The following is a 25,303-nucleotide window of genomic DNA, read 5'->3' as shown; positions in this document are numbered from 1 at the left end:
GAGGGAGGTCTACCATCTGCTGGGTCACTCCCCAGATGGCCGCAACGGCCGGAGCTGAGCTGATCCGGAGCCAGGAGCCAGGAGCTCCATCTGGTCCCCCCACGCGGGTGCAGGGCCCCCAGCACCTGGGCCATCGTCCACTGCTCTCCCAGGCCACAGCAGGGAGCTGGATGGGAAGTGGAGCAGTCGGGACTCGAACCTGCGCCCCTGGGGGATGCGGGCCCTGCAGGCTGGGGCGTTAACCCCCTGGGCCACAGCGCCAGCCCCCACAGGGAACATAAACGTTAGGTTAGAAAGGAGGGGCCACCTCGAGGAGCAGAGGCCCCGCCCAGACCCCCGTCCACTCGGCCAGGCCGGTGTGGGGACTGCGCACCTGTGGCTGCCCCGACCCAGCAGCTGCCACACTGGCCCCGCGCCCGGGAGCCCGGGGCAGCCGAGGGCACCGGGGACGCCCAGCGGCCAGCCCAGCCCCCTTGTCCAGCTGGGCAGGGGCCGGAGCGGGCACTGGGGACGCAGCTGCCCTGAGGACGGGAAACTGAGGCAGGACGGCTCCCGGGGTTAGGCGACGGGGAGGAACGTTCTAGAATCTGCCCCCCCCCCCGCTGTCCAGACGCTTTGGATGGTGCTGGGTGGGCTCGCGTGGAGCCGGGACCCCCCCCAGGGCCGAAGCCTTGGCAGCCGGCAGGGCGGGTGGGGGAGGGGCTCGTGGCCCCCCGCGGAGCCCCCAGCGCCCTCCACCCTGGGTGACTCTGGTCCCGAGGACCGGCCCAGAGATTTCGGGCTGGGTTCTAGAACATTCCAGGGCTCAGGCGCTAGAATTTCCCGCCTCCGGTCCAGAAAGCTCAGGTGAGCGCTGGCTGGCGCAGGGAGGCTGGGCCCAGGCACCTGGCCCAGAACATTCCAGAAGATGCCCGCAGAGGGGGGGGCAGTGGCCACATCACGCATGCGCGTGAGCCGCGGTGCCCGGGCACAGCACGGAGGGTCCCGGGCGGGGGTCTGTGAGCCCGGGGAACCCCCCCCCCCGGCCCCGGGAGCCCCCCACCCCCATCCCCGGCCCTGGGAGCCCCCCTCGGCCCCGAGAGTCCCCCACCCCCAAACCCCGGCCCCCAAACCCCCGGCCCCGGGAGCCCCCACCCCCCAAACCCCCGGCCCCGGGAGCCCCCACCCCCCAAACCCCCGGCCCCGGGAGCCCCCCAGCCCCCATCCCCGGCCCTGGGAGACCCCCCCCGGCCCCGGGAGTCCCCCACCCCCCAAACCCCCGGCCTGGGAGCCCCCCCCACAGGGGCTGCAGGGAGGCGTCATGACCCCCTTGGGTCTGGGGGTGCAGCTGGACCAGGGAGGCCTGGGGGCGCTCTCCTGCCCCCCCTGCCCCCCCTTCCCGCCTCCCTCCGCCCCGTGGGCTGCCCGGAGGCAGCTGAATGGGCTCCTTGTTCCCGGCCACACCCGCCCCTTGGGGTCACCCGGGGACAAGCCCGGGCAGCGGCTCCCTTAAAGGGCCAGCGCCCAGAGGCCAGGCGGGCAGAGGGCGCCGCCTCCACCGTCAAGCCCCGCCCCCGCGTGCAGCCCCGCCCCCTCCCTGGTAATCTGAGACCTGACCCAGGCTGGGGGCCGCCTGGGGGCGGGAGGGGGCGTGGCTTTGACCTTGGGGAAGCCCCTCCCCGCCTCGATTTCCCCTCCAGACCAGCGCTCCCGGTGCCTGCCCCGTGGGCTGCTGGGCGGGTCTTGGGTATGCAGTCGGCGCCCAATGGCGTCCAGGACTAAGGCCCTGAAGCCTCCGTGCACGCATGGAGCGCCGGCTGCACACCTGGCCGTGCCCGGGAAGCCCCTTGTGACCGAGGGCCTCAGTTTCACCGTCGGAGCAATGGGGGCAGCGCTGCCCGGGCCCAGGCCGGAGCCGGGCGAGGGGCCGCGGCCGCGTGGACCCGAGCTCGGCCGCGTGGACCCAGCTCCGAGCTTATGTAACCGGGTTGTGTAAGGCGCTGACGTCAGCAGGCCGGGCGGCGCCGGCCGGCGGGGGCAGCTCTTAAAGGGGCAGTGCTCCGGGGTCCCCTGCTGTCCACGCTGGCACTCGGGGTCAGCCCGGCCCCCACGGCACCTGCGCCCTCTCGGCCGGTGTTTAGTAAGCGCCTACTGTATGCCAGGCAGTGACAGGAGCAGCAGGGGAGGGGGCTCCGGGGACGGGGCTGGAGGCCTCTGGCGCAGCCATGCAAGGGCCCTGGGGCAGGACGGAGCCTCGCTGGGGGCCGGGCAGTGTCCTGGGAGACCTGGGCTTGACCCCGAGGGAGGTGGGAGCCACGGAGGGCTGAGGGCAGGGGGCTGGGCCAGGAGGGGCGACGGGGTGGGGGCGGGGCCTGCAGGGCCGGGACTGGCGCCCCGACCTCCCGGGAGCCCTGAGTGCCCCGCCCCTCAACCCCACGGTACAGCCGTGGACACTGGGGGGTCCCGGCCGCCTTGCTGTACCCCATTTATTGTGCACTTACTGCATGCAGGCTTGGGAGCCCCAGCTGTGTCCCTGCCATGGGCTGGGGGGGGGGGTGAGCGGGGGGAGAGCGGCTCCCTCCCCACCCCTCTCCTCCCCACCGGCCCCCTGGCCTCAGTTTCCCCGAGGCCGGGCTGGGGAGGGGGCGCTGGGGGCTGGCAGGGGCGCGGCCCTTCTAGGGGCGCAGTCCAGAGCCAGGGAGGGGGCCGGGGGAGGGGCCGGGGGAGGGGCCGGGGGAGGGGCGCCCCGCCCCGCGTCCACGCGCATTTCCGGGCCGCCAGGAGGGTGGGCGAGGCCCCGCTGGCGAAGCCAAGAATCCGCGCGGTGTAAACAGCGGGTTATTCTAAGCCGCTCCTCCCCCACGGAGCTGCCGCGCTCAGCTGGGGGGGGGCCGCGGGGCTGGGACTCCCCCTCCGGGTGGGCTCGGCGTTCAAGGCCCCGGCCACGCGCTGCCCCTGAGCGCACAAAATGGCCGCGGCCCAGAGAAGAATCTGGAAGGGGGGGAGGCGAGAAGATGGCCGCCTGGCCGTGACGTCAGCGGGCAGTGGCCGGGCCTCGCGTGGGCCGCGTGGACGCGGGGGCCGCGGCGCCCCGGGCTCGGTCGGCCGCCCCCCGCCCCAGGGTCCCGGGTGGCCGCGGCGCTGGGGCCTCGCTGGCCGCGGCCTGGGCCCGGCTGGGGCGGCCGCGGTGTCCGGCGGGCGGGGCGGACTTGGAAGCGACCCCGGGCCTGGCCCGGGCCCAGCGCGGGCGGGGAGCTGCAAACCGCGGCCCAGACTCCAGCGGCCGGGAGGCCCTGCCTGGGGCGGGGGCTGGGCCGGGGTCTAGCGGGGGCGCGCGGGGCTGGGGCGCGGCGGCCGGCCGGGCCGGGGGCGGCCCCGGGGTTGGGACCCCCTCAGGCCTGGGGGCAGCAAGTGGCCCGCGACTGGACCGTCCAGGAGCTCTGGCGAGGGGGGGCTGTGCACACGCGGACGGGCCGTGCAAAGGCCCTAGGGCCCGGGTGGACTCTGGGTGTTTGCTGTCTATTTATAGACCCAGGGCCGCCCCCGGGGGGTGGGCGCAGGGGGACCAGGCTGGGGCTTCCCCGAGAGGAGCCCAGAGGCCAAGGTCGGAGCGCCCAGCCTTCCAGAGGGAGGGGCAGGTCCCTCGCTGGACAGGTGGCTGGGGGCAGGGCTGTGGCTCCCGCAGCGTCGCCCGTGAGCGTGGGTTCAAATCCCAGCTGCTCCACTTACCGCAGGCCGGCAGATCCAGGACTGCCTGTCCCCCCAGGGACGCCCCCTGCCCAGCCCCTGGGCCCCGCGGCCTGCAGAGGGCACCCGTGTGTGTGGCCATGCACGGTGGTCAGCGGGGTCGAGCGCACCCTCTGCGTTTGGCTTTTTAAAATTTTTAACTTTTTTGTGTTGGGGGGGAGACAGGGCCCGGGCCAGGCAGAAGCCAGCAGCTCCATCCAGGGCTCCCGCGTGTGTGCAGGGGCCCGGAGCTGGGGCCATCGCCAGTGCTCCCGGGCGCATGCGTGGGCGGGAGCGAATCCAGGTCCTCGGATGGGGGTGCAGGGGTCCCCAGCGGGGCTCCCGGGAGGAGGTGAGGCCCCTCCCAGCCCCGGTCCGTCCCTCTCTTCCCTGTGGGCCGGCTGTCGGGCCTCTGCTCCCCACATGCGGCCCCAGGGCCTTTGCATTGGACGTGAGAGCTGTCGGGGACCCTTCCCTCCGCCAGGGCCGCGCCACAGAGCCCCTGGCTGCTCCCTGCCCCGCCCCCCTCCAAAGCTTGGTCCTGAGCTGGGTGGGCCCAGGTTGGGGCTCGGGGCTGGGACGGCCGGGGGCCCCATCCGCGGGGCTGGCGAGGCTCGGGGTGCAGTTGAGGAGGGAGGGGCTGGGCAGGGCGCGTGGGGCCCGTGGGCTGTGGGGGGGACTTGAGTTCCTTTGCTTGAGGGGGGCGGCAGCCTTGGCGGGCTGTAGGCAGAGGCGGCACCGGCTCTCCCACCCAGGGCAGCTGTCAGTCAGCGCTCAGTCTGCGGCTGGCCCCTCCCTCTCTGAGCTCCCCAGCCCGGAGGCCCACTTCACAGATGGGGAAAACCGAGGCTCGAGTGGGGCGGCGACTCCTGCAGGGCCACAGGGCCGGGGGTCCCTGAGGTCCCCCACGGGCTGAGGTGTTGGGGTCCCGCCTTCCTGGCACTGGGCCCCCCGGTGTGTCTGCAAGGCTCTCAAAGGGCCCGCAGCCGCCCGGGAAGGCCGTGCTGGCCGTGGAGCCGCCCACGGGGTCCCCGGGGCTCTGGCCTGCAGCACACGCGGGGCTGCTCCGGCTCGGCTGTCGGGGCCGTGGCCTCGAAGGCCCACGAGGCCGGGACGGAGCCGCCAGGAGCTCCGACCACGTCTCCGGCGTGGGTGCAGGAGCCGAGCCCCCCCGCCCCCCACAGTGTGCATTTCCCGGGACCGGAATCGGGCGCTCAGAGCCAGACGTGGGCATCCCGAGGGCTACTCCACGGCCACCGCCCAGGCCCGGTTTGTTGGGCTCCCCCATCGCCACGGCTACAGTGTAGCGCTGTGACTGTTACAATGTTGCAGCCCTGGCCAAGGTTGTTACAGTGTGGCCCTGGCCAAGGTCACGGTCACGGTCAGGGCTGCCTCCTGGCCCCCAGCAGCCTAGCGGCAGGTGCAGGGGCTGTGCCCACTTCACAGATGGCAACAGTGAGCCCGCGGCCCCGCCTGGCCTGCCTGCGCTCAGAGCCACGGGCGCCAGCTGGGCACGGCCGCTTTCGGAAGAGGGTCCCGTGCCCGAGGCCTGGAGCCCGGCGGCCGGCTGCCCGGGCTGGGCCCTTCCCAGCGGAGCGGCCGTCCAAGCAGGGCTTGGGGCCGAGCGGGCACCCTCCCCAGTGTGCCCCAGCCCAGTCGGCCAGGGCCGTGTCCAGCAGCAGCGCCCGGCCCCCCAGCCCCTCCCGGCACGGTTGGGACTCAGCTGGCAGCGCAGGGTCTCTGAGCGCCGCCACCTCCACCGTCCCCCCCGTCCCCCGCGCAGCCCATTTTCCTGATGAGAGGACTGAGGCCCAAGACATCGTCACCAAGAAAGTTCAGGAAACGGAGGCGGGACTTCCGGGAGGTCTTTGTCCCCTGGGAACAGACCCCGGGGTGGGCAGGAGGGGAGAACGCCTGGCGGGGCTGCCCCACCCCACGCCTGCGCCTGGGTCCTACCCCTGCTGGCCCTGCCCTGGGCCCAGGCCGAGCCCCCGTGGGACAGCTGAGCCACCAGGTGGGGGCGCACTGGGGCGCCCTCCTCTCCCGCTCTCCCTCCATCCCTCCCCCTCTCTCCCTGTCTCTCTCTCTCTCCCTCTCCCTCTCTTTCTCTCCCTTTAAAATAAATGGACGCCGGCGTTACTGAGACTTGGGCTGTGTCCCCGAGACCCCCCTGGGTGGCCCCTTGCTGGCCTGCAGGGGTGGCCAGGGTCTGGCAGGTGCACGGACGGTGATGGATTGTCACCTTGGGCCCGGGAGACGCGCGGGCGGGGCCGGGGGTCCGCGCGGCCTTGTGCCCCACCCCCAGCCTCCGTCCTGGCCGGGAGGGGGCCGGAGCCGGCGCTGGAGCCGATAGCGCTGAGCCAGCGTCTGCCTGCCCGGCGCGTCTGCCAAGGAGCCTGATATTTTTAGATAACACGCAGGGGAGGGCGCGGCGGGCACTGCAGCCAGCCGCCCAGAGCCCCCGGGGACCCCGCGTCTGCGGCGGGCCAGGGGCGCCCCCCGGCCAGAAGGGGTCCCCGGCCGCGTCACCACCGCCTCCTCCCTCTCCCGCAGACACGGAGCAGAGCGGCAGCCCCCGGGCAGGCATGGGCTCCGAGCAGGAGGACAGCAAGCCCATCACGCTGGGTGAGTCGGGCGGGCGTGGGCACCACGGGTGGGGGGGACCCAGCCTCGCCCCTGCCTGCAGCCCCCAGGGGACCCCGCAGCCCATGGGACGGGGCCTGAACCGTTATGCTAGAAGAATGGACCATCAGTCACCCCCTGCTGGCCTCCCCACGGCGGCCACCAGAGAGCGCCAGTGAGCCCGGGGCCAGGCCGCGCCCCTGCCTGCCCACCGCTCCCCTCTGGTCAGAGCCTGCAGGGTCCCCACCTGCCCTCCCCAGTCCGAGCTCGGACACCCCCTTCCCAGTCCTTCCTGCGCCCCTAAAGCACGGCAGTCACAGCCCTTTGTTTTCCTGGCTCCCCGGGGATTGGTGGTTGCATAGGGGTTTGTCCAGCTGGCTCCTGCCGGGGTCACCGGGGTGCCCCCAGGGGAGCAGGGCAGCCCCCGGCCCTGGTGACTCATCCATCCCGCCGTGACCCGCAGGAGCCTCCCTGAAGGCCACATGTCCTGGTCCCGGGGGTGCTGCACAAACAGGAAACCCCGGCCAGGGCGGGCAGAGGGGCGTGGACGGCAGCTGGGCGGCTGGCGGCTGGTCAGCAGGAAGCGGCCACCACCACTTCCCCTGCTCGGTCAGCCGGGCCGGGCCACCGCCCTGCCTTGCTCGGGGCCAGGCGCGCTGACCAGGGCCCTGGGATGGAGCCCCTCGGCCTGCTGCGGCAGTGCTGCCCCCTGGTGGCCGGGGGAGGAACAGCGCCTTTACCGCTGCTGTCCTGGCGGCGGGGGCGGCACCAGGTCCACTGCGCCGGCCCTGGCCAGGCCCTGGCGCACGCAGCGCAGACAGGAGGCTCTGCCGCTGGACATTCCATGGCCCCCAAGGCAGGCGTGTCCCCAGGAGCGGTCACCCCCGGTCCCCACGTGTCCCCTCCTGTCCCCGTAGAGCCCCATCCTGGCCGTGTCCTGTCGGTGGAGCACATGCGTGGCCTCTGTGTCCGCATCTCCCCCGTGCGCTGGACCCTGCCGGGTGCCGCTCTGTGGGTGGACACTGCGCACTGGGTGTAGGGGGCTTTCCATTCTCTGAACGCTGCTGGCCTAGGGGGTCGCAGGCCCGGCTCAGGCCCCCTCCCCGAAGCCAGCCTCTGTCTCCAGGCCCACGAAATGGGTCCAAACCAGCAGGGCAGGGGTGCAGGGGCGGCCCGTCACCCCCCGCACTGACCCCGCCCCCGTTACAGACACAACCGACTTCCAGGAGAGCTTCGTCACCTCGGGCGTGTTCAGCGTCACCGAGCTCATCCAAGTGTCGCGGAGTGAGTGCCCGGCCAGCCCGGGGGAGGGGGAGGGGCTCCCGAGGGCAGCCAAGGTCAAGGTCATACCCCTCCCCAGGAGACCCCAGGGCAGCCTTCCTGGCCCGGGCCCCTGCCTTCCCTGGGGGCCCAACGGCCCTGATGTCCACTCATGGCCCCCAATGTCCCCTGATGTCCACCCACTGGCCCATGTCCACACACATGGCCCCGATGTCCCCCAGTGTCCACGCACGGCCCCGATGGCCCCCGTCCAGGAGCTGTGTCTAAACCTCCTCGCTGGGCAGCCTTGGCCCCGGCACTGCCGGGGTCCCCAGGGGCTCCCCACGCGGGGGCATCTGCGCCCCACGCCCCCCACCCCTCCCCACGCCCCGCCACCCCCTCCCCCTCACGGCCCCGCCCCCTGCAGCGCCCGTGGTGACCGGAACCGGACCCAGCTTCTCCCTGGGGGAGCTGCAGGGGCACCTGGCCTACGACCTGAACCCGGCCGGCACCGGCGTGAGACGGACGCTGCCCAGCACCTCGTCCAGCGGGTAGGTGCCCCGGCCGCCCACGCCCCCATCCCCGGCCTCGGGGACCCACATCCCAGCGGGCCGCGCGGTCGGCCTCGGCCCCTCCCCGCCCCGGCTCCGGGACCCCCGGCCCCCAGCCCCGGCTCTGGGACCCCCCGGAGCCCCCACCCGCCTCGGCTCCGGGACCCCCGGCCCCCTCCCCGCCCTGGCTCTGGGACCCCCCGGAGCCCCCACCCGCCCCGGCTCCGGGACCCCCGACCCCCTCCCCGCCCTGGCTCTGGGACCCCCCGGAGCCCCCACCCGCCTCGGCTCCGGGATCCCCGACCCCCTCCCCGCCCTGGCTCTGGGACCCCTAGCCCCTCCCTGCCCTGGCCCCGGGACCCCCCGGCGCCCCCACCCACCCCGGCTCCGGGACCCCCCGGCCCCCAGCCCCGGCTCTGGGACTTCCCCTCCCCCCGCCCCGCCCCGGCTCTGGGACCCCCCCGGCCTTCCCCCCCGCCCGGCTCCGGGACCCCCCCCCCGCCCCGGCCTCTCCCGGCCCCAGCTCCGGAACCCAGGCCCCCTCCCCAGCTCGCGGGCCGAAGTCTCGCGATAGCGTCACACTGCCACCCCGCCCCGCCCCCGGAACCGGAAGTCGGTCGGCCGCGTCTCCTTGGCAACCAGCTGCTCCTTCCCCGACTTTAGGAGCAAGCGGCACAAGTCCGGCTCGATGGAGGAGGACGTGGACACGAGCCCCGGCGGCGACTACTACACCTCGCCCAGCTCCCCCACGAGTAGCAGCCGCAACTGGACAGAGGACATGGAGGGAGGTAGGGCCGCCGAGGCCGGGACTACATATCCCGACAGCCACTGCGCGGGAGGCGGGCGCGGGGAGCCGGCCTGGGGCCGCATGGCCTCTTGGGAGTTGTAGTTCCGTCGGCTGCGCGCGCATTCGTGGGGCTCCGCGGGTGGGCTGGGGCCAGGGACGCCGCGGAGGCCGGGGGTTCGTTCTCACTGCGTTTTCCCGCCCCCGTCGCTGCGGGGCGCCTGAGCCGCGGGGTCGGTGGGGGGCGCTGTCCGTGCCCGGGGCGTCGTCCGGTTGCTCCTGGGGTCAGCGCTCTATCTCTTTTTTTTTTTTTTTTTTTTAAAGAGGGATTTTATTTATTTGAGAGGCAGGGTTACAGACGGGGGTTGGAAGTGGGGGGGATGGGAGTGGTCTCCCACCCGCTGGTTCACTCCCCAGATGGCCACAGCTGTGCCGATTCGGAGCCAGGAGCTTCCCCTGGGTCTCCCACGCGGGTGCAGGGCCCCAAGGACTCGGGCCATCGTCCACTGCACTCCCAGGCAGGGAGCAGGATGGCAAGTGGAGCAGCCGGGACTCGAACCGGCGCCCATGGGAGACGCGGGTGCTGCAGGCAGGGGATTAGCCCACTATGCCCTGGCGCGGACCCCAGGGATTTCCTTCTTTGGGGTCCTTGCCTTGCGGCCGGCGTCTGTAACTGTCGGGAAGTCGGGTGCAGAGTGGCCCGTGGGCCTTTGGGCCTTGGCCGCCCGTGTGGCCAGCGGGGACTCCTGGTTCATGGCCCGGGTGGGGGTGCTCATGCCTGGGGCGGCTGAGGGGCTCCCAGCACCCCCTACCCGGGGCCTGCAGGCTCCGTGGCAGGGCCTGGGTTCAAGTCCCGCCAGTTCCTCCCGCGTCTGTGGGTTCCTGGCGTTGCGGCTGCCAGGGTCCATGCTCGCCGCCACCGGGGCGCCCTCAGCAGGTGCACCCCGGGCTCTGTGGGTTCCCCGCGGGAAGATGGGCACGGGGGGAGGGGCCCATCCTGCCTGTGGTTTAAGGCGGCCTCCGGAGCTCCAGCCATCGAGCCTGTGTTCCAGCTGGTAGGGAGGGAGGCTCAGGGCCGGACGCTGGTGCCAGTCTCTGCCCAGAGGCCGTGGTGTGGCCAGACTGGGCAGCCGGGGACGCTGGGGGACGTGCTCGGCTCTGGGCGGTTGGTGTCTGTCTCAGAAGCACTGGTGTTTTTTTTTGTTTTTTTTTTTTTTTTTTTTTTTAATGAGTTAGAGAGAGAGGGGTCTTCCATCCACTGGTCACTCCCCAGATGGCCGCCATGGCCGGGGCTGGGCCAGGCTGGTCCCAGGAGCTCTTCGGGGCTCCCACGCGGGCGCAGGGCCCAGGCGAGCAGAGCCAGGGACGCAGGCGAAGCCGTGCTGAGAGAAGTCGTAGCCGGCGGCCTGGTCACTGGGGAGGGGGAACTGGGAATGGAGGCGCAGGGAGGGGGCGTTGGGCTCACCCGGACAGCGGGGAAGCCCTTCCCCGCCCCGCTCCCCCGGCCCCCGCCCCATCCTCCCCGTCCTGACCCCTCCCAGCTCCCCTGGCCCGTGCCCCACCCCCGCCCCGCCCCAGCTCCCCCTGCCCCGCCCCGCGGGTTCGTGGCGTTGCTTCCACCCCGGGGAGCTCTGCTGGGAGATCCCGTGAGCCAGTGTCTGCACACGCGCACATGGACGCACACAGGTGCACACGCATGCGCACGCGCACATGGTTGCACACAGGTGCACACGCGCAGCCTGCAGGGCCCCCGCCCGCTCCCCCCAGGGAACCCCAGAGCCCTGGGCAGTGGCACCAGGTGGCCCCGGGGTGGGTGCGGTGTGGGGGGCGGGGCCGACGGGCAGGCCCCTGCCTGGGGAGAGGGGCAGGCGGCCGAGGCGTGCGGCTCAGACCCTGGGACCATGCAGGGGACGGTGCTGGCCGTCAGAGCTGGGCGGGGCCCAGAGCGGACGCCTGTCCCCGAGGGGGCCCTGGGGCAGGGACACCCACAGCACACAGCCCAGAGGACGCGGGGTCGAGTCCCGGCGGCCGCCTGCCCTGGGAGACAGCTCCGTGCTGGGGTCGCCGCGCCCTCGGGGAGACTCGGGGGGAACGAGCGAGCGGTGGACGCGGAGGGCGCGTTCACGCGGGGCCGGGCCTGGGGCTCCTCGCGGCTCAGCGGCGCCCCCTCCCGCGCAGGCATCTCGTCGCCCGTGAAGAAGACGGAGATGGACAAGTCGCCATTCAACAGCCCCTCGCCCCAGGACTCGCCCCGCCTCTCCAGCTTCACGCAGCACCACCGGCCGGTGATCGCGGTGCACGGCGGTGAGTGGGGGCGGGGCCCGCGGGCGCGGGGCGGGGCCGGGGCGGGGCCGGCGGTGGAGGTCGGTGCACCGCGGTGAGCGGGGGCGGGGCCGGGGCGGGGCCGGCGGCGGAGCCGGTCGCCCGCCCCGCACTGAGCGCCCCGCCGCGCAGGCATCGCCCGGAGCCCGCACCCGTCCTCCGCCCTGCACTTCCCCACCACGTCCATCCTGCCGCAGACGGCGTCCACCTACTTCCCGCACACGGCCATCCGCTACCCGCCGCATCTCAACCCTCAGGACCCGCTCAAAGATCTCGTGTCGCTGGCCTGCGACCCGGCCAGCCAGCAGCCCGGACCGGTGAGTGCGGGGTGGCCGCGGGCAGGGGCGCGCGCATGGCCGAGGGGGCGCGGCGCCGCGGGCAGGGGTCTGGGGGCGGCCCCAGATTCCTCCTCCTTGGCTCCTGCCGGCTCCCGCGGCGACGTGCGTCCAGCCCTCTGGGGTTCGCATTTGGGAGCCACGGGCAAAGGGGCACCTTGCGGACAGACAGGGAGGCGGGGCCCGGGGTTGCCAGCCCCCTGGACCTCCAGCCGGTCTCGGGCCTGCCCACACCCTCCGTGGCCCTGCCGGCGCCTTGGTCCCTCCGCGGCCGCCGCCCCGCTCGGCCGGGGCACCCAGCGCTCCGCCCTTCCCCGCAGTCTCTGGCCCCAGTCCAGCGGAAGGGGCGGCGGGTCCACTCCTCCCGGCCCCCCGACTCCGCACCGACCGGGCGCCTCCCCCGGCCTCCCCCGCAGCGCCGAGGGGGAGCCGCCTCCCCGGAAACCGGGGGCAATCGCGGCTCTCCGGCAGGACCCGCCGTTTGCTCGCCAGAGCCGGGGGTCACGTGGTCAGGGCCAGCAGGGTCGCCGGCAGCACCAGGGGCCCAGGGGTCTCAGGCCCCAGGCGGGCACGGGCGGCAGGGACCAGGATCCGGGCGTCACAGCTCTGCAGGCTCAGGGGGACGGAGCCCGGGCTGGCCCGCGCCATCCTGGGTGTTTTTTAGGATACATTTATGATTTATCTGAAAGGCAGAATGAAGGGGGGGGGGTCCGTCCACTGGGTAACTCGCAGAATGGCTGGACCAGGGCCGGGCCGGAGCCCGGAGCGGGTGCAGGGCCCCAGGCACCTGGGCCGTCAGCCGGGGACCCGGATGGGAAGTGGAGCGGCCGGGACTGGAACCAGCGCTCCGTGGTTGCTGGCACTGTGCACAGCCCGCCGTGGGCCACATCTCGCCTTGCGAGGGTCCCCCCTGGCCCTGGCAGCCCCCCACCCCCTTCTAGACTTTTCCGGCTGGGAACCCGGATCGCAGCTTGGTGGCCTCTCCCCGCCCTGCCCGCCCCCTCTCACACCCAGGCCAGGAACCAGTCTCCCCTGAACTCCCAGGAAGCCGGCCCCAGGTTCAAGTCCCGCCTTAGGCAGCTCGCAGGCCCCGCCCTGCTCGCCCCGTCCGCTCACCTGTGAGGTGGGGGAGGGCACCTGTGTCCTGTGAAAACTCCCCTGGGGGTGAACGGGGCCGCGCCCAGGGCCTGGCATACAGTAGGCACTTAATAGATGTGGACCGCACATAGACGCCTCCCTGGAAGCGGCACGGGGCTCTGGCCGCAAACCCAAGCTCCCGCCCCCGGGCCTGGCCACGCCCCTGCTCCCCTCCCTGTCCGTGGTCCCAGTCCAAGTGCCCTGGGCGAGATTAGAGCGAGCGAGCAAGGCCTGCAGACCTGCGGCCCCCTGACCGCGGGGTGCCATGGGGGTGCGTGCAAAGGGCCGGCTGTGTGACCCCGGGCAGCGGACGCCCTCTCTGGGCCTGGCCGGCCCTCGCTAACGGGCTCTCGGTCTCTCTCCCGCAGCCTACTCTGCGCCCGACACGTCCCCTGCAAACAGTCCCTTTGTGGGATTAGGACCAAGGGATCCTGTGGGCACCTTTCAGGCACAGGTAGGGGCCGAGAGGCCGGCCGGTGGGGGGCGGGGGGCCGGGCAGAGGGGCCAGCCTGGGGGGCACAGGGAGAGGAGAGGCGAGCCCGCCCGCTGCCGCCGGCCACAGCCTGGGCTCGGGGGCCTCGACCCCCCCGCTGGCTTCTCCTGGGCTCCCCCTCCCGCCTCCTGCCCGACATCCATCCAGATGGGGAGAGGCCCAGAGAGGCCGGGGACCTGCCCAGGGTCACACAGCCGTTGGCCGGGACTTGCCCCACCCCCACCCCGCGCCCCAGGCCCAGCGGCCTGGGGGGAGACCCCACTCTGGGGAGGGGCTCAGAGCAGGGAGGTGAGTGACCCCAGGGCCCACGTGTCCCCCAACGCTGCCCGCCGTCGGGGACCCTGGGCCTGAGCCGGTCGGAGGGGGCCCCAGAGCCCCTGCCCCCTGGCCGTGTTGTTGGGGAGGGGTCTCGGATGCAGAGAGGAGCCAGCCCAGGGCTTCCAGAAGCTCCAGGTCATGCGGGGGGGTCCCCGAGGCCGTGGCCGGACCCTGCAGCCCAGCCCTGCACCCCTCTGGGCCTCGGGCGCCGGGCGGGGGCCCGGAGCTCCCACACTCAGGCCACTGGGCCTCCAGTGGGGGCTGTGAGCGCCTAATTGATTCAGAAACCGAAGCTGATAGGGCTCAGGCCCGGCCCTAACTCTTCCCCGCCGCCTGCTTGCGAGCAGAGGGAAACTGAGGCAGGCAAGGCCCCAGGGAGGACAGGGTGGGGGTGCGGGAAGGGGCCGGGGTGCAGGGACCCGGGAGCCATGGCAGGGCTCAAGGGGAGGGGGAGGCACAGCGGGTCGGGGCACAGGGACAGGTTGCACTGTTGGAAGGGGTCGTGAGGGCAGGCGCCGCCCACTCCCCCCCCCAGCAGCCCGGGAGGGGAGGAAGCTGGAACCCCACTCGGGCCCCCTCACGGTGGATTCCGGCTCTGTCAGCACTTCGTCCCCCATTGGTGTTATTCCGGGGGGGCTGTGCCGCTCCGCCCCCCGCCTGCCCCCAAGACAGCCCGCAGCCCCTCCCCGATCAATACCCATGGATCTCCACCCCCACCCCCAGCGCATGCCGAGCCCTCCCCGAGCGGGGCCCCCAGCCGCCCGCCCACCCCGGGACGCCCCGCAGAAGGCCAGGGTCACGTGCCAGAAGCCACGCGGGCAGCCGTGGGCAGGCCCAAGGTGGTGGAGCCTGGACCTTGCCCCCCGCCCCGCGCCCCCACCCCAGAGCCAGAGCCAGGCAGGCTGAGGCCAGAGGAGGGGGGACGGGGAGGCTGCCACGGGAGAGGGTCACGCCCAGAGCCTGTCTGGTTGCCAACGGAAACCAGACATGAGGTAATGGCCAAGATGAACTTGAACTTGGCTGGAGGTGGGCGGCTCGGAGCTCAGGCGCCACTTCCTTGCGATGGCCCAGCGGCTGCCGCGTTGCCTGGTTCCCGGGGGCGCCAGAGACACGTGGCAGGGGTGGGTGGCAGCCCCCCCCCCCCGCTGGCCCTGGAGTCAAGACCCGGGTCTGAGCTGCCCCCAGCCGGCCCTGGAGAAGAGGGAGGGGGGCCCGAGCCGCCCCCAGGTCCCCTGTGCCGCTGCTGGGCAGCTCCAGGCTCAGCAGCTCCTCTGTGAAATGGGGCTGGGGGTTCCTGAGAGCCAGGCTAAGGGGTCCGCCCTGCGCGGGGCTGGGGGCGGGGCTTGCCATCTGCACGCTGGTCGCCTTGGGCAAGTCTGCTGCCGGCTCCGAGCCCCTCTCTTCACAAAACGGGGGGGGGGGGCGGGAACCCTGGTCCAGGGCTCGCTGGGAGCCCCTTCCCCCCGGAATGTCTCCCCGAGGGTTAGCACGTGGACACGCAGCCGGCCCGGCGCACGCTCCCCTGTCTTCCCCAGCCGTGCGGGCTCCCGAGCCCGTCCCGGACCGTGGCTTCCCGCAGCCGCAGGACTGCCCCTCGGGGATCCCGATGCGGTGTTTCTGGCAGCCTCGCCCGCCGGGTCGGGGGCGCCAGGGCCTGCCCACGCTGACCACGCGTCTCTCTCTCTCTCCCTCCGCCGCCCAGTCCTGGTACCTGGGATAACACGGTCCTCGCCCCGCACCCCTCCGGCACCCCAAGAATCCCAGGGGGCAGCACAGCCGGCCCCCTCCGAGCAAGCCCAGCCCGGCGGCGAAGACAAAACAAAACCCACACAGGCGGAGGAGAAAAACCGAACCGAGACACGCGTTGGGGAGGGGCCAGAAAGACCCCCACCCGCCCACGCCGCCCAGCCCAGCCGAGCAGGCAGACCGCCGAGGCGCCGGACTACAGCGCTGCCCCGCGGCGGCGGCGCCCGCCTGATCTCCGCACCTGCTGCTCCCACAGGGCCGGGACGGAAGCACGCGCGCCCGCCCGCCCCTCCCCCGGCCCCGGCCGCCCAGGTCCAGGTGAGCACCGCCCGGCGCCCGCGCCCGCGCCCGCGCCCGAGGACCGGGCCATCGGGACACCCAGCGACGCCGCCTCTCCTGCGCCATGGGGACATCGGCCGCCCCCACCCACACCCCGTCTCCCCGTGGATGGCCTCGGCGAGAGGGGAGGCGGGCACTTGGGGCGGGGCGCGGCAAGGACCCCAGCCGCGGGCAGCCGAGACCTTGGTGGAGGGCAGGGGTCGGGCAGAGGGGCTGTGCGGGGAGACGGCCGGCGGCGCGCGCCCAGCGCTGGGCACCTGTGCCCCTCTTCCGCCCGGGACTCGCTCCTGCTCGCTCTCTCGCTCGCTGGGGGTGGGGTCTGCCCGCCCTGCCCGTCCTGCTTGGAGAAGTCTATGCAATTGACACCCCACCCGGCTCGGCGCCCTGGGGAGGGACCCACGTTGCACACACTGTAAGAAATGCACTTTCCCAGGGCGGGGCGGGGCGGGCCGCGGGGAGGGGGCGGTGCCCGTGGGAGGGGAGGGCCGCCCCCTCCAGGTAGCCCCTGGGGAGGAGGCGCCAGAGCGAGTGGTTTAAGTGCCTGACCCCACCCTTTGTCCCTCGGGACACCGAGTGGCCACGGCGCAGCCCCGCCCATCTCGCCCCCCCCCCCCCGCCGCCACCTCCAGCCATCGCTGTGCCCCACCCAGAGCTAGAGATGGGACCCCAGGGGTGGCGCTGGGCGCCCGGCCTGCCCTGCTGGGGCGCCGGGGTGGGTTCCGGGGCAGCCGGCGTGCGCCCCCAGCCTCCTCGGCCAGTGCCTTACATCCTGGAGCGACGCCCCCTGGGGCCCCCCAGCCCGATGGGGCCACCGTTTGCACTTTCACCCCTCCACCCAACGGGGCGCGGCCGGGGGTCCCAAGGAACTGAGAGGGGGCGGGTGGGGCAGAGCGGACCCCTGGGCTCTGGCGGGAGGGGGCGGGGCGGCGCCGGCGGGGGGAGGGAGGATCGCACGCGTTTTTCCGTTGAGCTGCGCCTAAAACACTAAGTGAGGGACGCCGGCCCCACCCGCACCCCCACCCCTCCTGGCGGGGGAGGGGAGGCCGGCGAGGGGCACGAGGTGTCCTAGGGCCTGGGAGCCCGGACGCGGGGACCCCCTCCTGGCCTGGCCTCTCCCGACTTCCCGCCGGGCAGCGCTGGGGGGGGCGTGTCCCCGCCCCCGCCCCTCCTGCCCCAGCGGCCCCCAGCCGGGCCTGGGCGAAGCCCCTCGTCCCGAAAAAGGTCCGAGACCCCGGCCCGCGCGGCCCCCCCCAGCGGTGCATGGTGCTTGGCGCGGGAGAGCGCAGCCTGGCTCTCGGCGTCCGCGCGACGCGTGCATGGCAAACCCGGCTCGCCCTCCCCGCCCGGCTCCTCCTACAAAACAAAACAAAAAAAAAACACAAAAACAAACAAAAAAAGATACAAAAAAAAAAACCTGAAAAAAAAAAAGCCCCAAACCTCCCTGTTTCCTGATTTGCACGGATTTCTACCACTTGAGGTGCCTTGCCTTGGAGACGGCGCCCGCGCCTGGGCGCCCAGAGCTGCATGCCCGCTCTGGTCCCGGCGCCGACGCGACAGACGCCGGCCGCGCGAACGGATGTATTTCTGTCCATAAACAGAAAATAAGAATTTTTTTTTTTAAAAAAAGAACAAAAAAAAAAAACTGAGCTCACAGCGAAGTCGCAAGGCAGCGGCCCCCACCCGCCCGCCCCCGCCGCTGCACCTGCTGGCCACTCCCGGTGCTCACCCGCCGCCCCCGCCCCCGCCGGAGCCCCCCTCCGGCTGGTGACTCCCTGGCTCAGGGTCCGAGTGCCGCCCGCGCCACGCCCTGCGACCCCGCCCTCCCGCCCCAGGCCCCGCGCCCTCTGGGTGGGGGGCGGCTCTGTCTTCCAGCCGTGAACAGCAGGTGTCGGGTAAGAGGCAAAGACCTGACATATGCAATACGTGTCTGTCCGCCCGCGCGGCCTGGCTGCGGGCTGCGGGGCTGCGGGGGGGGGGCGCCCGGCCCCGCGCCCGCTCGCATCGTCTCGACCTTGACCTGACCTTCGTGTTCTTTGTCTTTCCATTCTGGTTTCCTTTGCTTTCCACTTGACCAAAGCTAAGACAATAGCCAGATGGGGGGTGGGCAGGGGTCTCCAAGCGGCCTGGGCCCTGGGGAGTCCGGGGCGGCCTCGCCCGCCGCCTCCGCCATCAGACACGCAAGCCCCGGCCCTGGGCCGCGTGGGCAGCCCAGCCAGCCTCGGGGGACGGAGCGAGAGCTGGCGGGCGGCGACCTGCTCCTGGGCCCGGACGCCCTCCCAGGCGGCCTGCGGGACCCCCGCCCCAGCTCGGTCATGGGGGAAGGGGCGTGCGGAGGTTTTGTTCTTGTGTGAAACAAAGATCTTCCCAAACCAGGCCCCGCCCCCGGGAGAAGCTGGTGGGCTCGCGGAGCCCCCGCCTGACCCCGCCGTGGGTCTGGGGAAGGGGCACGGGGAGGCTCCCCCCACTCTATGCAAATGGCCCCTCCCCCCGCCCGGTCCAGAACCCAGGACCGACAATCAGTGGGGGGCAGCGCCGAGGGGGCCCAGGCGGGCGGGGGGCGCCGCCCCCTCCCCCAGACCCCGGCCCGGCGGCTGGCGGCGGCCTCTCCCCCGGCGGCCCGGGCCTGGACTGTAGACACGCACATGTATGCAGAAGCGCACGTACGCGTTCTGGAAGCTTCTCTCTCATAGGTCCCACGCGGCCACGTTTGACTCCGGCTTGCACGTCGCCCTCGGTCCCCCCGCAACCCCCCCCCCGGACCTGTCCGGGAGCAGCCCCTCCCCCACCCGTCCGTCCCCCGTGGGGGGGGGCGCCGAGCGTCGCCAGCAGGAGTTGCCGCGATACCAAATTCGACTCTTGCTAAGCAGTGCCTGACACTCTGCTGGCGCGGCTCGCCTTCCTCCTCCTCCTCCTCCTCCCCCGCCCCCGCCGGAGCGGGCAGAGGCCGCCCCCACGGCAGCCCCGCGCTCAGCTCCCGCCCCAGACACCAAAGCCCCCAGCGGCGCCCCCCCCCGCCCACCGGGCAGGGGCGCTGTGGGGGGGGCTCCCCTCCCCGGGGTCTTCGCCCTCCGGGGTCCTGGGTTTTTTGGTTTTTTTATTTGTTTCCATTTTGTATTTTTCTGATATTACCAGAATAGTTTACTCTGTTTCGTGCTTGCTACACGCGCGCGCGCACGGACACGCACGGACACACACGCAGACACGCGCGCACACGGACACGCATGCACACACGCGCCCATGCACACAGCCACACGTGCACAGCCACGCACACACGCATGCGCACAGACACGCTCACATGCACACAGGCACCGATGCAGACACGCGCGCATGCGCACAGACACGCTCATGTGCCCACATGCCAACATGCAGTCACACACGCATGTGCACACGCTCACATGCAGTCACGCACGCGCACAGGCTCACACGCATGCGCACACAGACACGCATGCTCGCACGCAGTCACACACGCATGCGCAGATAAGCGCATGCACACACACACACACACACACACACACGTGCTCAGCGACTTCCATCCGGAGAAGCCGCCTCCGGGCCTGCGCCGCCCCCGCCGCCTCTGCCCGGCGGGGAGGGGCCGGGCCCGCGACCCCGCGACCCCGCGACCCCCGGGCCGCGCCCGCCCTCGCCCCGTGTACTCCGCAGTCAGCCCCTCCCGGCCGCCCTGCCTAGGTACCATTTGCAGAGAGTCTCTGGCTGTTACGTTTGTTTCCCTATGCAAAACAAAAAAAAATGAAAAAAACGGGGGTTCCATAAAAGATTCAATAAAAGGCAAAAAAAAAAGGAAAAAAGAAAAAACTGTATAAAAATTAAACAAGCTATGCTTCGACCCTGGCCTCCGCGCCTGCTCTCTGGGCTCCGTCTGCGCTCCGTGGGTCCCCCTGGGGGGCGGGCGCTGCGCTGGGGGGCGGGGTCGGGTCGCGCCCCGCCCCGCCCCGCCTTGGTGGGCGTCCGCGCGGCCCACGCTGTCCCCCTCCTCCGGGAAGCCCGCCAGGTCTGCGGAGCACCTGCTGTGTGCCAAGCCCAGGGGCTCGGCCTCCACGCAGACTCCAAGGACGGGGCCCTGCATACAGCTGGCGCTCCCTAAGTGCGCGGGATGCCTTCTCTGTGTGTCTCTCCTGGCCAGCCCCAGGCCCAAGTCAGCCGTGGCGGCAGCACTGAGCCGGCCCCCAGCCCGGCAGGGGGGCGCGGACAGGGCCTGGGGCGCCCCCACGGCCCCCACTGTGGCGGACGCAGGCCAGGGCCGGAGCCTCGGGAACTCCAGGGTGGGAAGTGGCGGAGAAAACACGCGTGGGTGGGGTGAAGGGGCCTCAGCGGGGGCCGGGCAGAGGCCGGTCCAGGTGGCGCCAAGCTTGGCGGGGTGGGGGCGCCTCACGGCCGGGGGTGTGTGCGGAGTTGGGGGCGGGGGTCTGCCAGCCGCTGGGTCGCTCAGGGCTGGGCCGGGAGCCCCATCGGAAGTGGGGCAGCCAGGACTCGAACCCGTGCCGGCGTGGGTTCCGGCGCCGCGACCTAACCTGTGCCGGGGTCCCGGCTGCTTCCTCTGCGCCGCGGAGGGCCCGGATTCTGGGATGCGAGGCGGGGCATCTCTGGGGGGCTGCCTGGAGGAAGAGGGGGGCCTGCGCCTAGAGGCGCCCCCCAGCTCCAGCCCCCACTCGGTTCCGTCTCTTCGTGGTGGAGACAACCCCCCACCCCGCCCATCTCCCAGGGGGCAGCGGAGACCCCTGCAGCCCTGAGCAAGGGGGAAGTGGGGCGCCCTCGCGTGGGCGCCGGGGGCCAGCCCCCCTGCTGTCCTCGCGTGGGTGGGTGGGGGGTGACCCGGGTCCCCTAGGAGTTGGGGGAAGCCGGTGCGGCGAGCGAGGCCCCAGTGGGGTCTGATCGGCCCCCGCATCAGACGGCGCGGCCTGCAGTGACCACGGAGACCGAGAGGGGGCGCCAGCTCGGCCCCGGGCCCAGGGGCCGCTCCACCTTCCCGCCCCGCCCTCCGGCCAGCGAGGGCGTCCACGGGCTCTGTCCTCGCGCGGGTCCGCAGGCTGTGGCTGACAGCATTGCGGGGGCGGGGCGGCAGGCGCAGGCGCAGATGCGCCCTGAGCGCGCACCGTGCGCCCGGCCTCGCCGCTCCACCGCGCTCAGGCCCTGGCCAAGGCCCCGCAGGCGGGCGCGCGGTGCGGGGGGACGCGGGGGACCCTCCGCGGGGAACGCCCTCCCCCGGGCGCGACCCGGGCCCCAGCCCGCCCTCGCGCCGCAAGCGCCGGTGCCCGGGCCGCGACGGGGCGCGCGCGGCGGGGAAGGGACGCTCTGCGCTCCAGCCGCTTTATTCGGGGTTCCCGCCCCCCGGTTGGGTGATCCGGCGCCGCTCGCCCAGGCCCAGGCCCGCCCTCGGGAGCCGCGGCCGCCCGGGGCGAGGTCCAGGGCCGGGAGGGCTGGGGGCAGGCGGAGAGGAGCCGGGGCGCGGGGAGCCCGCGGTGCAGGGAGCGCGAACGCTCGGCCCGGCCCGACCCTGGAGTCGCCCGGCCGGCCGGCGTCAGGCAGAGGGCGCGCAAGGCGGGCAGGAGCAGGTGCAGCTCGGTGGGGCCGGCATCCCGGGGGGCTGCCTGGAGGCGGCGGAGGCGCCCTCACAGGGCCGTCTTCTTTGTTTTCCCGTCGTCCCCGAGGGCATCTCTCCCCTGCAGCTCCAGGCCCGGGCCGCCCTCTCCGTCCTGCGCTTCCTTCCGCTTCTTCTTCTTGGATTCTTCGCTGGGGGGGCACAGAGCGCACGGTGAGCCCCGCCCGCCCCCGGGAGCCCGCGTCCGAGTTTATCTGAAGCGGGGCCGGGGGCACCGTCCATCCGCTGGTCCCAGACACGGCCCGGGCCGGGAGGAAGCCGCTCACGTGGGCGCCCGCACAGCCTGAAGGGGAGTCCGGAGGCCAAGCCAGCGCCGGGCCACGCCCCCCATCCTGGGGTCCGGGAGAGGCGGCCCCCGCACTTCCTCTCCTGCCCGCACGCACCCCTGAGCCCCCCCACCACCAGAGGGGCCGCATCTGGAAGCGGCGGAACCAGGGGAGAGGGCCCGGCGCTGGGGCACAGCGGGTAAGGCCTCCGCCTGCACTGCCCGCATCCCACATGGGCGCCGGTTCGAGTCCCGGCTGCTCCACTTCTGGTCCAGCTCTCTGCTGTGGCCTGGGAGAGCAGTGGACGATGGCCAGAGTGCTGGGGCCCTGCACCTGCGTGGGAGACCCGGATGGAGCTCCTGGCTCCTGACTTTGGATCGGGCCGGCTCTGGCCATGGTGGCCATGTGGGGAGGGAACCAGCGGGTGGAAGACTCTCTCTCTCTCTCTCTCTCTCTCCCCCACCTCCACCCCTGTATCTCTTTGAAAATAATAAATAAATCTCAAACAAGACCACAGGCGCCAGGCCCCCGCCCCTCGCTGGACGCCACCATCCGCTGCGGCCGCCCAAGGCCAGGGCGGCTCGGAGGCTGCGATGGAGGAGGAGCCGATGGCCAGCCCCGAGCGGGCAGCAGCAGGGACCAAGGCCCTGGGCCCGGGACAGCGGCAGGAGCAGGAGGAGGGGCGGTGGCGCAGAGCCCCTTCCCGCCCGGCGCCCGGCGCCCCTACCTGAGGTCCAGGTCTTGGTACGGGTTGCTCTCCACCCCGAAGGCCGCCGCCTCCTCGTCCTCAGCTCTGCGGGCAGAGGGGGGCGCAGCCTCAGCCTCGGCGCCCCTCCCCCACTCCGAAGACGCGGCGCGGGGCGGGGCGGGGCGCCCACCTGGCCTTGGTGCACCAGATGCGGTTGACCAGCAGCACCACGAACACGAGGAAGAGGAAGCCCACCACGGCCGCCAGCCCCACCAGCCACGGCTTCAGGCGGCGCCCGGAGGCTGTCGGGGAGGGGCGGGTCAGGAGGGAGGCCGGGGGCCCACGGGGGAGGGGGTGGGGGCTTCCAGGGGGCCCTGCCGCCGCCTCCTCCCGCTCTCCCGGGCCTCAGTGTCCCGCGGTGGGAAATGGGGGCGTACCTAGCCGTGATCAGCCCCGCCCCCTTACCCTCCTGGGCGTCCACGGGCGACAGGAGCAAGGCCCCCAGGACAAGGAGCGTCCCCAGGGTGTCCATGGCCACGCGCAGAGCGAGCGGCGGCGGCAGCGGGGCGCACAGTGCGGGGCGAGCCCCAGCGCGGCCCTGATAAGGCGCAGGTGCGGCGGGGGCGGGGCTGCCGGCTCCCCCTGCGTGGTCACCCCCAGGACGGCAGACTCTGAACCTGCGGTAACGATTAACTCGGGGCGCCCCTGTCCCGGCGGCTCGCCCTCTCCACCCCTGTGCCGGCCTCGCCGCAGGCCCCGCAGCCGCCGGCGTCTCGCGGCTTGGACGGCAGGGACTCCCGGGACGGATGAGTCAGGCCCGCCCCCCGCTTTCCCCTTGGCCCCCGCTTGATCAGATAACCCGGCCTCTCCCCGGGCAAAGGGAGACCCCACCCCACGGGCCACGGGCGCAGCCAGGGCCCAGGCACGCGGCGGGCAGCCTGATGGGAGCGGGGCGTCTTTTATGGAGCGCCGACTGTTTACGTGGTGCCTCCTGTCCCAGAGGAGTCAGGATGGACAGGGCGGGGCCTCGGCCATCGCGGCCGGGCAGGTGCGGGGTCTGGGGCTCCCAGGGTGCTCCGGGCTCCCCTCTGTGGGCTGCGGGAGTCGCTGGTTTGTTGTTTTTTTTTTTTTCCCCTTAAGCTTCTGTTTATTTATTTGAAAGCCGGAGTTACAGCGAGAGGGGGGACGGGGAGCAGGGTCTTCCTAGGCTGGTCCCCTCCCCAAACGGCTGCGGTGGCCAGGGCGGGGCCAGGCGGGAGCCGGGAGCTCCCTGCGGGTCTCTGGCGCGCGCGGGTGCGGGGCCCGAGCCCCTGGGCGGTCGCCGCTGCTCTCCCGGGGGGCGCGGGGTCTGAGGTGGAGCGGCCGAGACCCCAGCGGGCAGGGGGCGACTCCTGCGCCCTTCCCCGAGCCCCGGAGCGCGCCGGGAGCCGCAGTGTGCACGGGGTAGGGGGCGCGCACGGCCGCGGGGCGGAGAAGGCGCGGGCGTCCGTCGCACGGGGGTCCCGGGGCGGCCGCCGGCCGCCGCCTGAGGCTCCCAGCCCCGAGCGTGCCGGCTCAGTCCAGCCTCCACAAGGAGCCGCGGGCTGGGGGGTCCTTGAAGGCGATGGACGGGCGGCGGGGGTCCCGGGCCGGCGGCTCCGCCGGCGCCCCCTCGCCGGCCCCGCCGGCCTCCTCCTCGCCCCGCCAGGCCAGGGCCAGCTGCAGGTCCAGCTCCTCCAGGTCGTCGCCGGCCAGGCTGGCGCGCAGCTCGCGGGGGCCGTCGTCCTGCTCCGGCTTCGGGCCGAAGGCCCAGTCTGCGGCGGGCACCTGCTCAGGGCGCCCCGGCCCCGCCCCGGCCCGCCTGCCCCGCCCCGTCCCACCTGGCCCGCATGGACCCCACCTGCCCCGCCCCCTCCGCTCGCGCCCCACCCCGTCCCCTGCGTGGCCCAGCCCCGCGCCCTGCCGGACGTGCGCTTGGGCAGCAGCTCACCGGCCAGGTCGTGGGCGAGGTCCTTGATCAGGTGGCCGACGATGGCGTAGGCCACGGCCACCACCAGCAGCGTGGCCATGAGCAGGTACAGCGCGTACCTGGGCAGGCGGATGGCGTCCAGTGGGGGCGGCCGGTACTCCTCATACAGCGGCGGGGCCGCGGTCCAGCCCTCGGCCGCCGCCGCCTCCTCCGGCATGGCTGCTGCCCGGAGCGGGAGAGGCCCGGAGGTGACCCACGCGACGGAAGTCTTAGAGGACTTGAGCTAAGAGGATTGATCGGGGAGCTCCCATCCGGCCGCCATCTGCCCGGATTAAGCACCTAGCAAATCGCCTCCGCCCGCAGGCCCCTCCCTCGCGCTCCTCCAGCCGCGGCCGGGCCTCCCCGCAGCTGTCCCTACCCCAGGGCCTTTGCGTCTGCTGCCCCTGCCCCCTGCGAATGCCCCTGCCCCAGACGGACGCCCCTCACGCTGCATTGAGGCGAGACCTGGAGGGGCGGGGGAGGGTGCTCCTGGCAGAGGGCAAAAGCCCCGAGGCGGGACCCAGCCCGCGGCGTCCGTGGAACCGCGGGGAGGCCGGCGTGGCCGGAGTGGGGCGACCTGTGGGGCTCAGGCCCGCCTCGGAGGCTCTCGCGCGCCCTCTGGTGGCTGCTGCAGGGAGCGCGGAGGGCCGCTGGACCGGCGCTGGGTGTGGGGCCGGGGGCTGCCGGGGGTCGGGGCGGCCCCTCCGCCCCGTGCGGGGGCTGTGCCCCCTGGGGAGCAAGCGCTCCGCATCTCGGTGGCTCCCAGCGCCGCGCGCTGCTCTCGCTCTTGCGGGAGAAGGGTTCGTCTGTGCGTGGCGCCGGACCCAGGCAGTGGGGGAACTGGCCAGCGGGCAGGCAGCTCAGAGACAGCGGGTGGACAGGTGACAGGGTCTGGAGGGGGTCTCACCGCCTCTGCCCTCATTCGGGGGCCCTTGTGTCCTGCGGGCGCGGCCGGGCGCGTGGCGAGGGCACCTGTGCCGGCCACTGCCTCCCACCAGTGCGCACCAGGGAGCAGGTGCTGGCTCGGGGGAGGTGACCCCCGAGGGGCAGGAGGCAGCTCGGGTGCTAGGCCCCTGCCACCCGCGGGCACACCTGGGCTAGTTCCTGGCGCAGCCGTGGAGAGGAAGCAGCGG

The 25,303-nt window shown here is 73.1% G+C and overlaps 3 protein-coding genes across 6 annotated transcripts in view; 1 reads left to right on the top strand and 2 right to left on the bottom strand.

Annotated features, from left to right (window-relative positions):
• Window positions 1-19,456, top strand: part of NFIC (nuclear factor I C) — a 50,381-nt gene extending 30,925 nt beyond the window's left edge. For 3 of the 4 annotated variants that reach the window (XM_070058615.1, XM_070058617.1, XM_070058616.1), the window contains exons 3-10: window positions 6,259-6,330; window positions 7,537-7,611; window positions 8,015-8,138; window positions 8,802-8,926; window positions 11,101-11,226; window positions 11,377-11,561; window positions 13,085-13,170; window positions 15,230-19,456. In XM_070058615.1, the coding sequence (XP_069914716.1) occupies window positions 6,259-6,330; window positions 7,537-7,611; window positions 8,015-8,138; window positions 8,802-8,926; window positions 11,101-11,226; window positions 11,377-11,561; window positions 13,085-13,135 (758 nt within the window). In that variant the 3' untranslated portion in view covers window positions 13,136-13,170; window positions 15,230-19,456. The remainder of the gene's footprint in view (window positions 1-6,258; window positions 6,331-7,536; window positions 7,612-8,014; window positions 8,139-8,801; window positions 8,927-11,100; window positions 11,227-11,376; window positions 11,562-13,084; window positions 13,171-15,229) is intronic. The other variant, XM_070058618.1, reaches the window with a different exon arrangement.
• A 1,467-nt stretch (window positions 19,457-20,923) lies between these two features.
• On the bottom strand, window positions 20,924-22,975 carry SMIM24 (small integral membrane protein 24). Its single transcript, XM_070058623.1, has 4 exons — window positions 22,649-22,975; window positions 22,374-22,485; window positions 22,223-22,288; window positions 20,924-21,360 (listed from the first exon to the last, which is right to left on the bottom strand). Exons 1-4 carry the CDS (start codon window positions 22,713-22,715, stop codon window positions 21,240-21,242), a joined length of 366 nt encoding a protein of 121 aa, XP_069914724.1. The 5' UTR covers window positions 22,716-22,975; the 3' UTR covers window positions 20,924-21,239.
• A 319-nt stretch (window positions 22,976-23,294) lies between these two features.
• SMIM44 (small integral membrane protein 44) lies at window positions 23,295-24,493 on the bottom strand. Its single transcript, XM_070058622.1, has 2 exons — window positions 24,153-24,493; window positions 23,295-23,976 (listed from the first exon to the last, which is right to left on the bottom strand). Exons 1-2 carry the CDS (start codon window positions 24,346-24,348, stop codon window positions 23,738-23,740), a joined length of 435 nt encoding a protein of 144 aa, XP_069914723.1. The 5' UTR covers window positions 24,349-24,493; the 3' UTR covers window positions 23,295-23,737.
• Between the last annotated feature and the right edge of the window lie 810 nt (window positions 24,494-25,303).

The sequence above is a fragment of the Oryctolagus cuniculus genome, chromosome 16 (assembly GCF_964237555.1).
Source record: "Oryctolagus cuniculus chromosome 16, mOryCun1.1, whole genome shotgun sequence".
Taxonomy (NCBI): domain Eukaryota; kingdom Metazoa; phylum Chordata; class Mammalia; order Lagomorpha; family Leporidae; genus Oryctolagus; species Oryctolagus cuniculus.
The sequence above is the reverse complement of the archived record's forward strand: the minus strand, read 5'-3'. Positions and strand labels throughout refer to the sequence as shown.

Excerpts from the sequence above, each read along its gene's own strand:
- SMIM24 (XM_070058623.1), bottom strand. The coding sequence starts at position 22,715 with ATGGACACCCTGGGGACGCTCCTTGTCCTGGGGGCCTTGCTCCTGTCG. Across the intron at positions 22,486-22,648 it reads GCCCGTGGACGCCCAGGAGG|CCTCCGGGCGCCGCCTGAAG; the intron begins GTAAGGGGGCGG and ends CCTCCCCGACAG. Across the intron at positions 22,289-22,373 it reads ATCTGGTGCACCAAGGCCAG|AGCTGAGGACGAGGAGGCGG; the intron begins GTGGGCGCCCCG and ends CTCTGCCCGCAG.
- SMIM44 (XM_070058622.1), bottom strand. The coding sequence starts at position 24,348 with ATGCCGGAGGAGGCGGCGGCGGCCGAGGGCTGGACCGCGGCCCCGCCG. Across the intron at positions 23,977-24,152 it reads CCTCGCCCACGACCTGGCCG|ACTGGGCCTTCGGCCCGAAG; the intron begins GTGAGCTGCTGC and ends TGCCCGCCGCAG.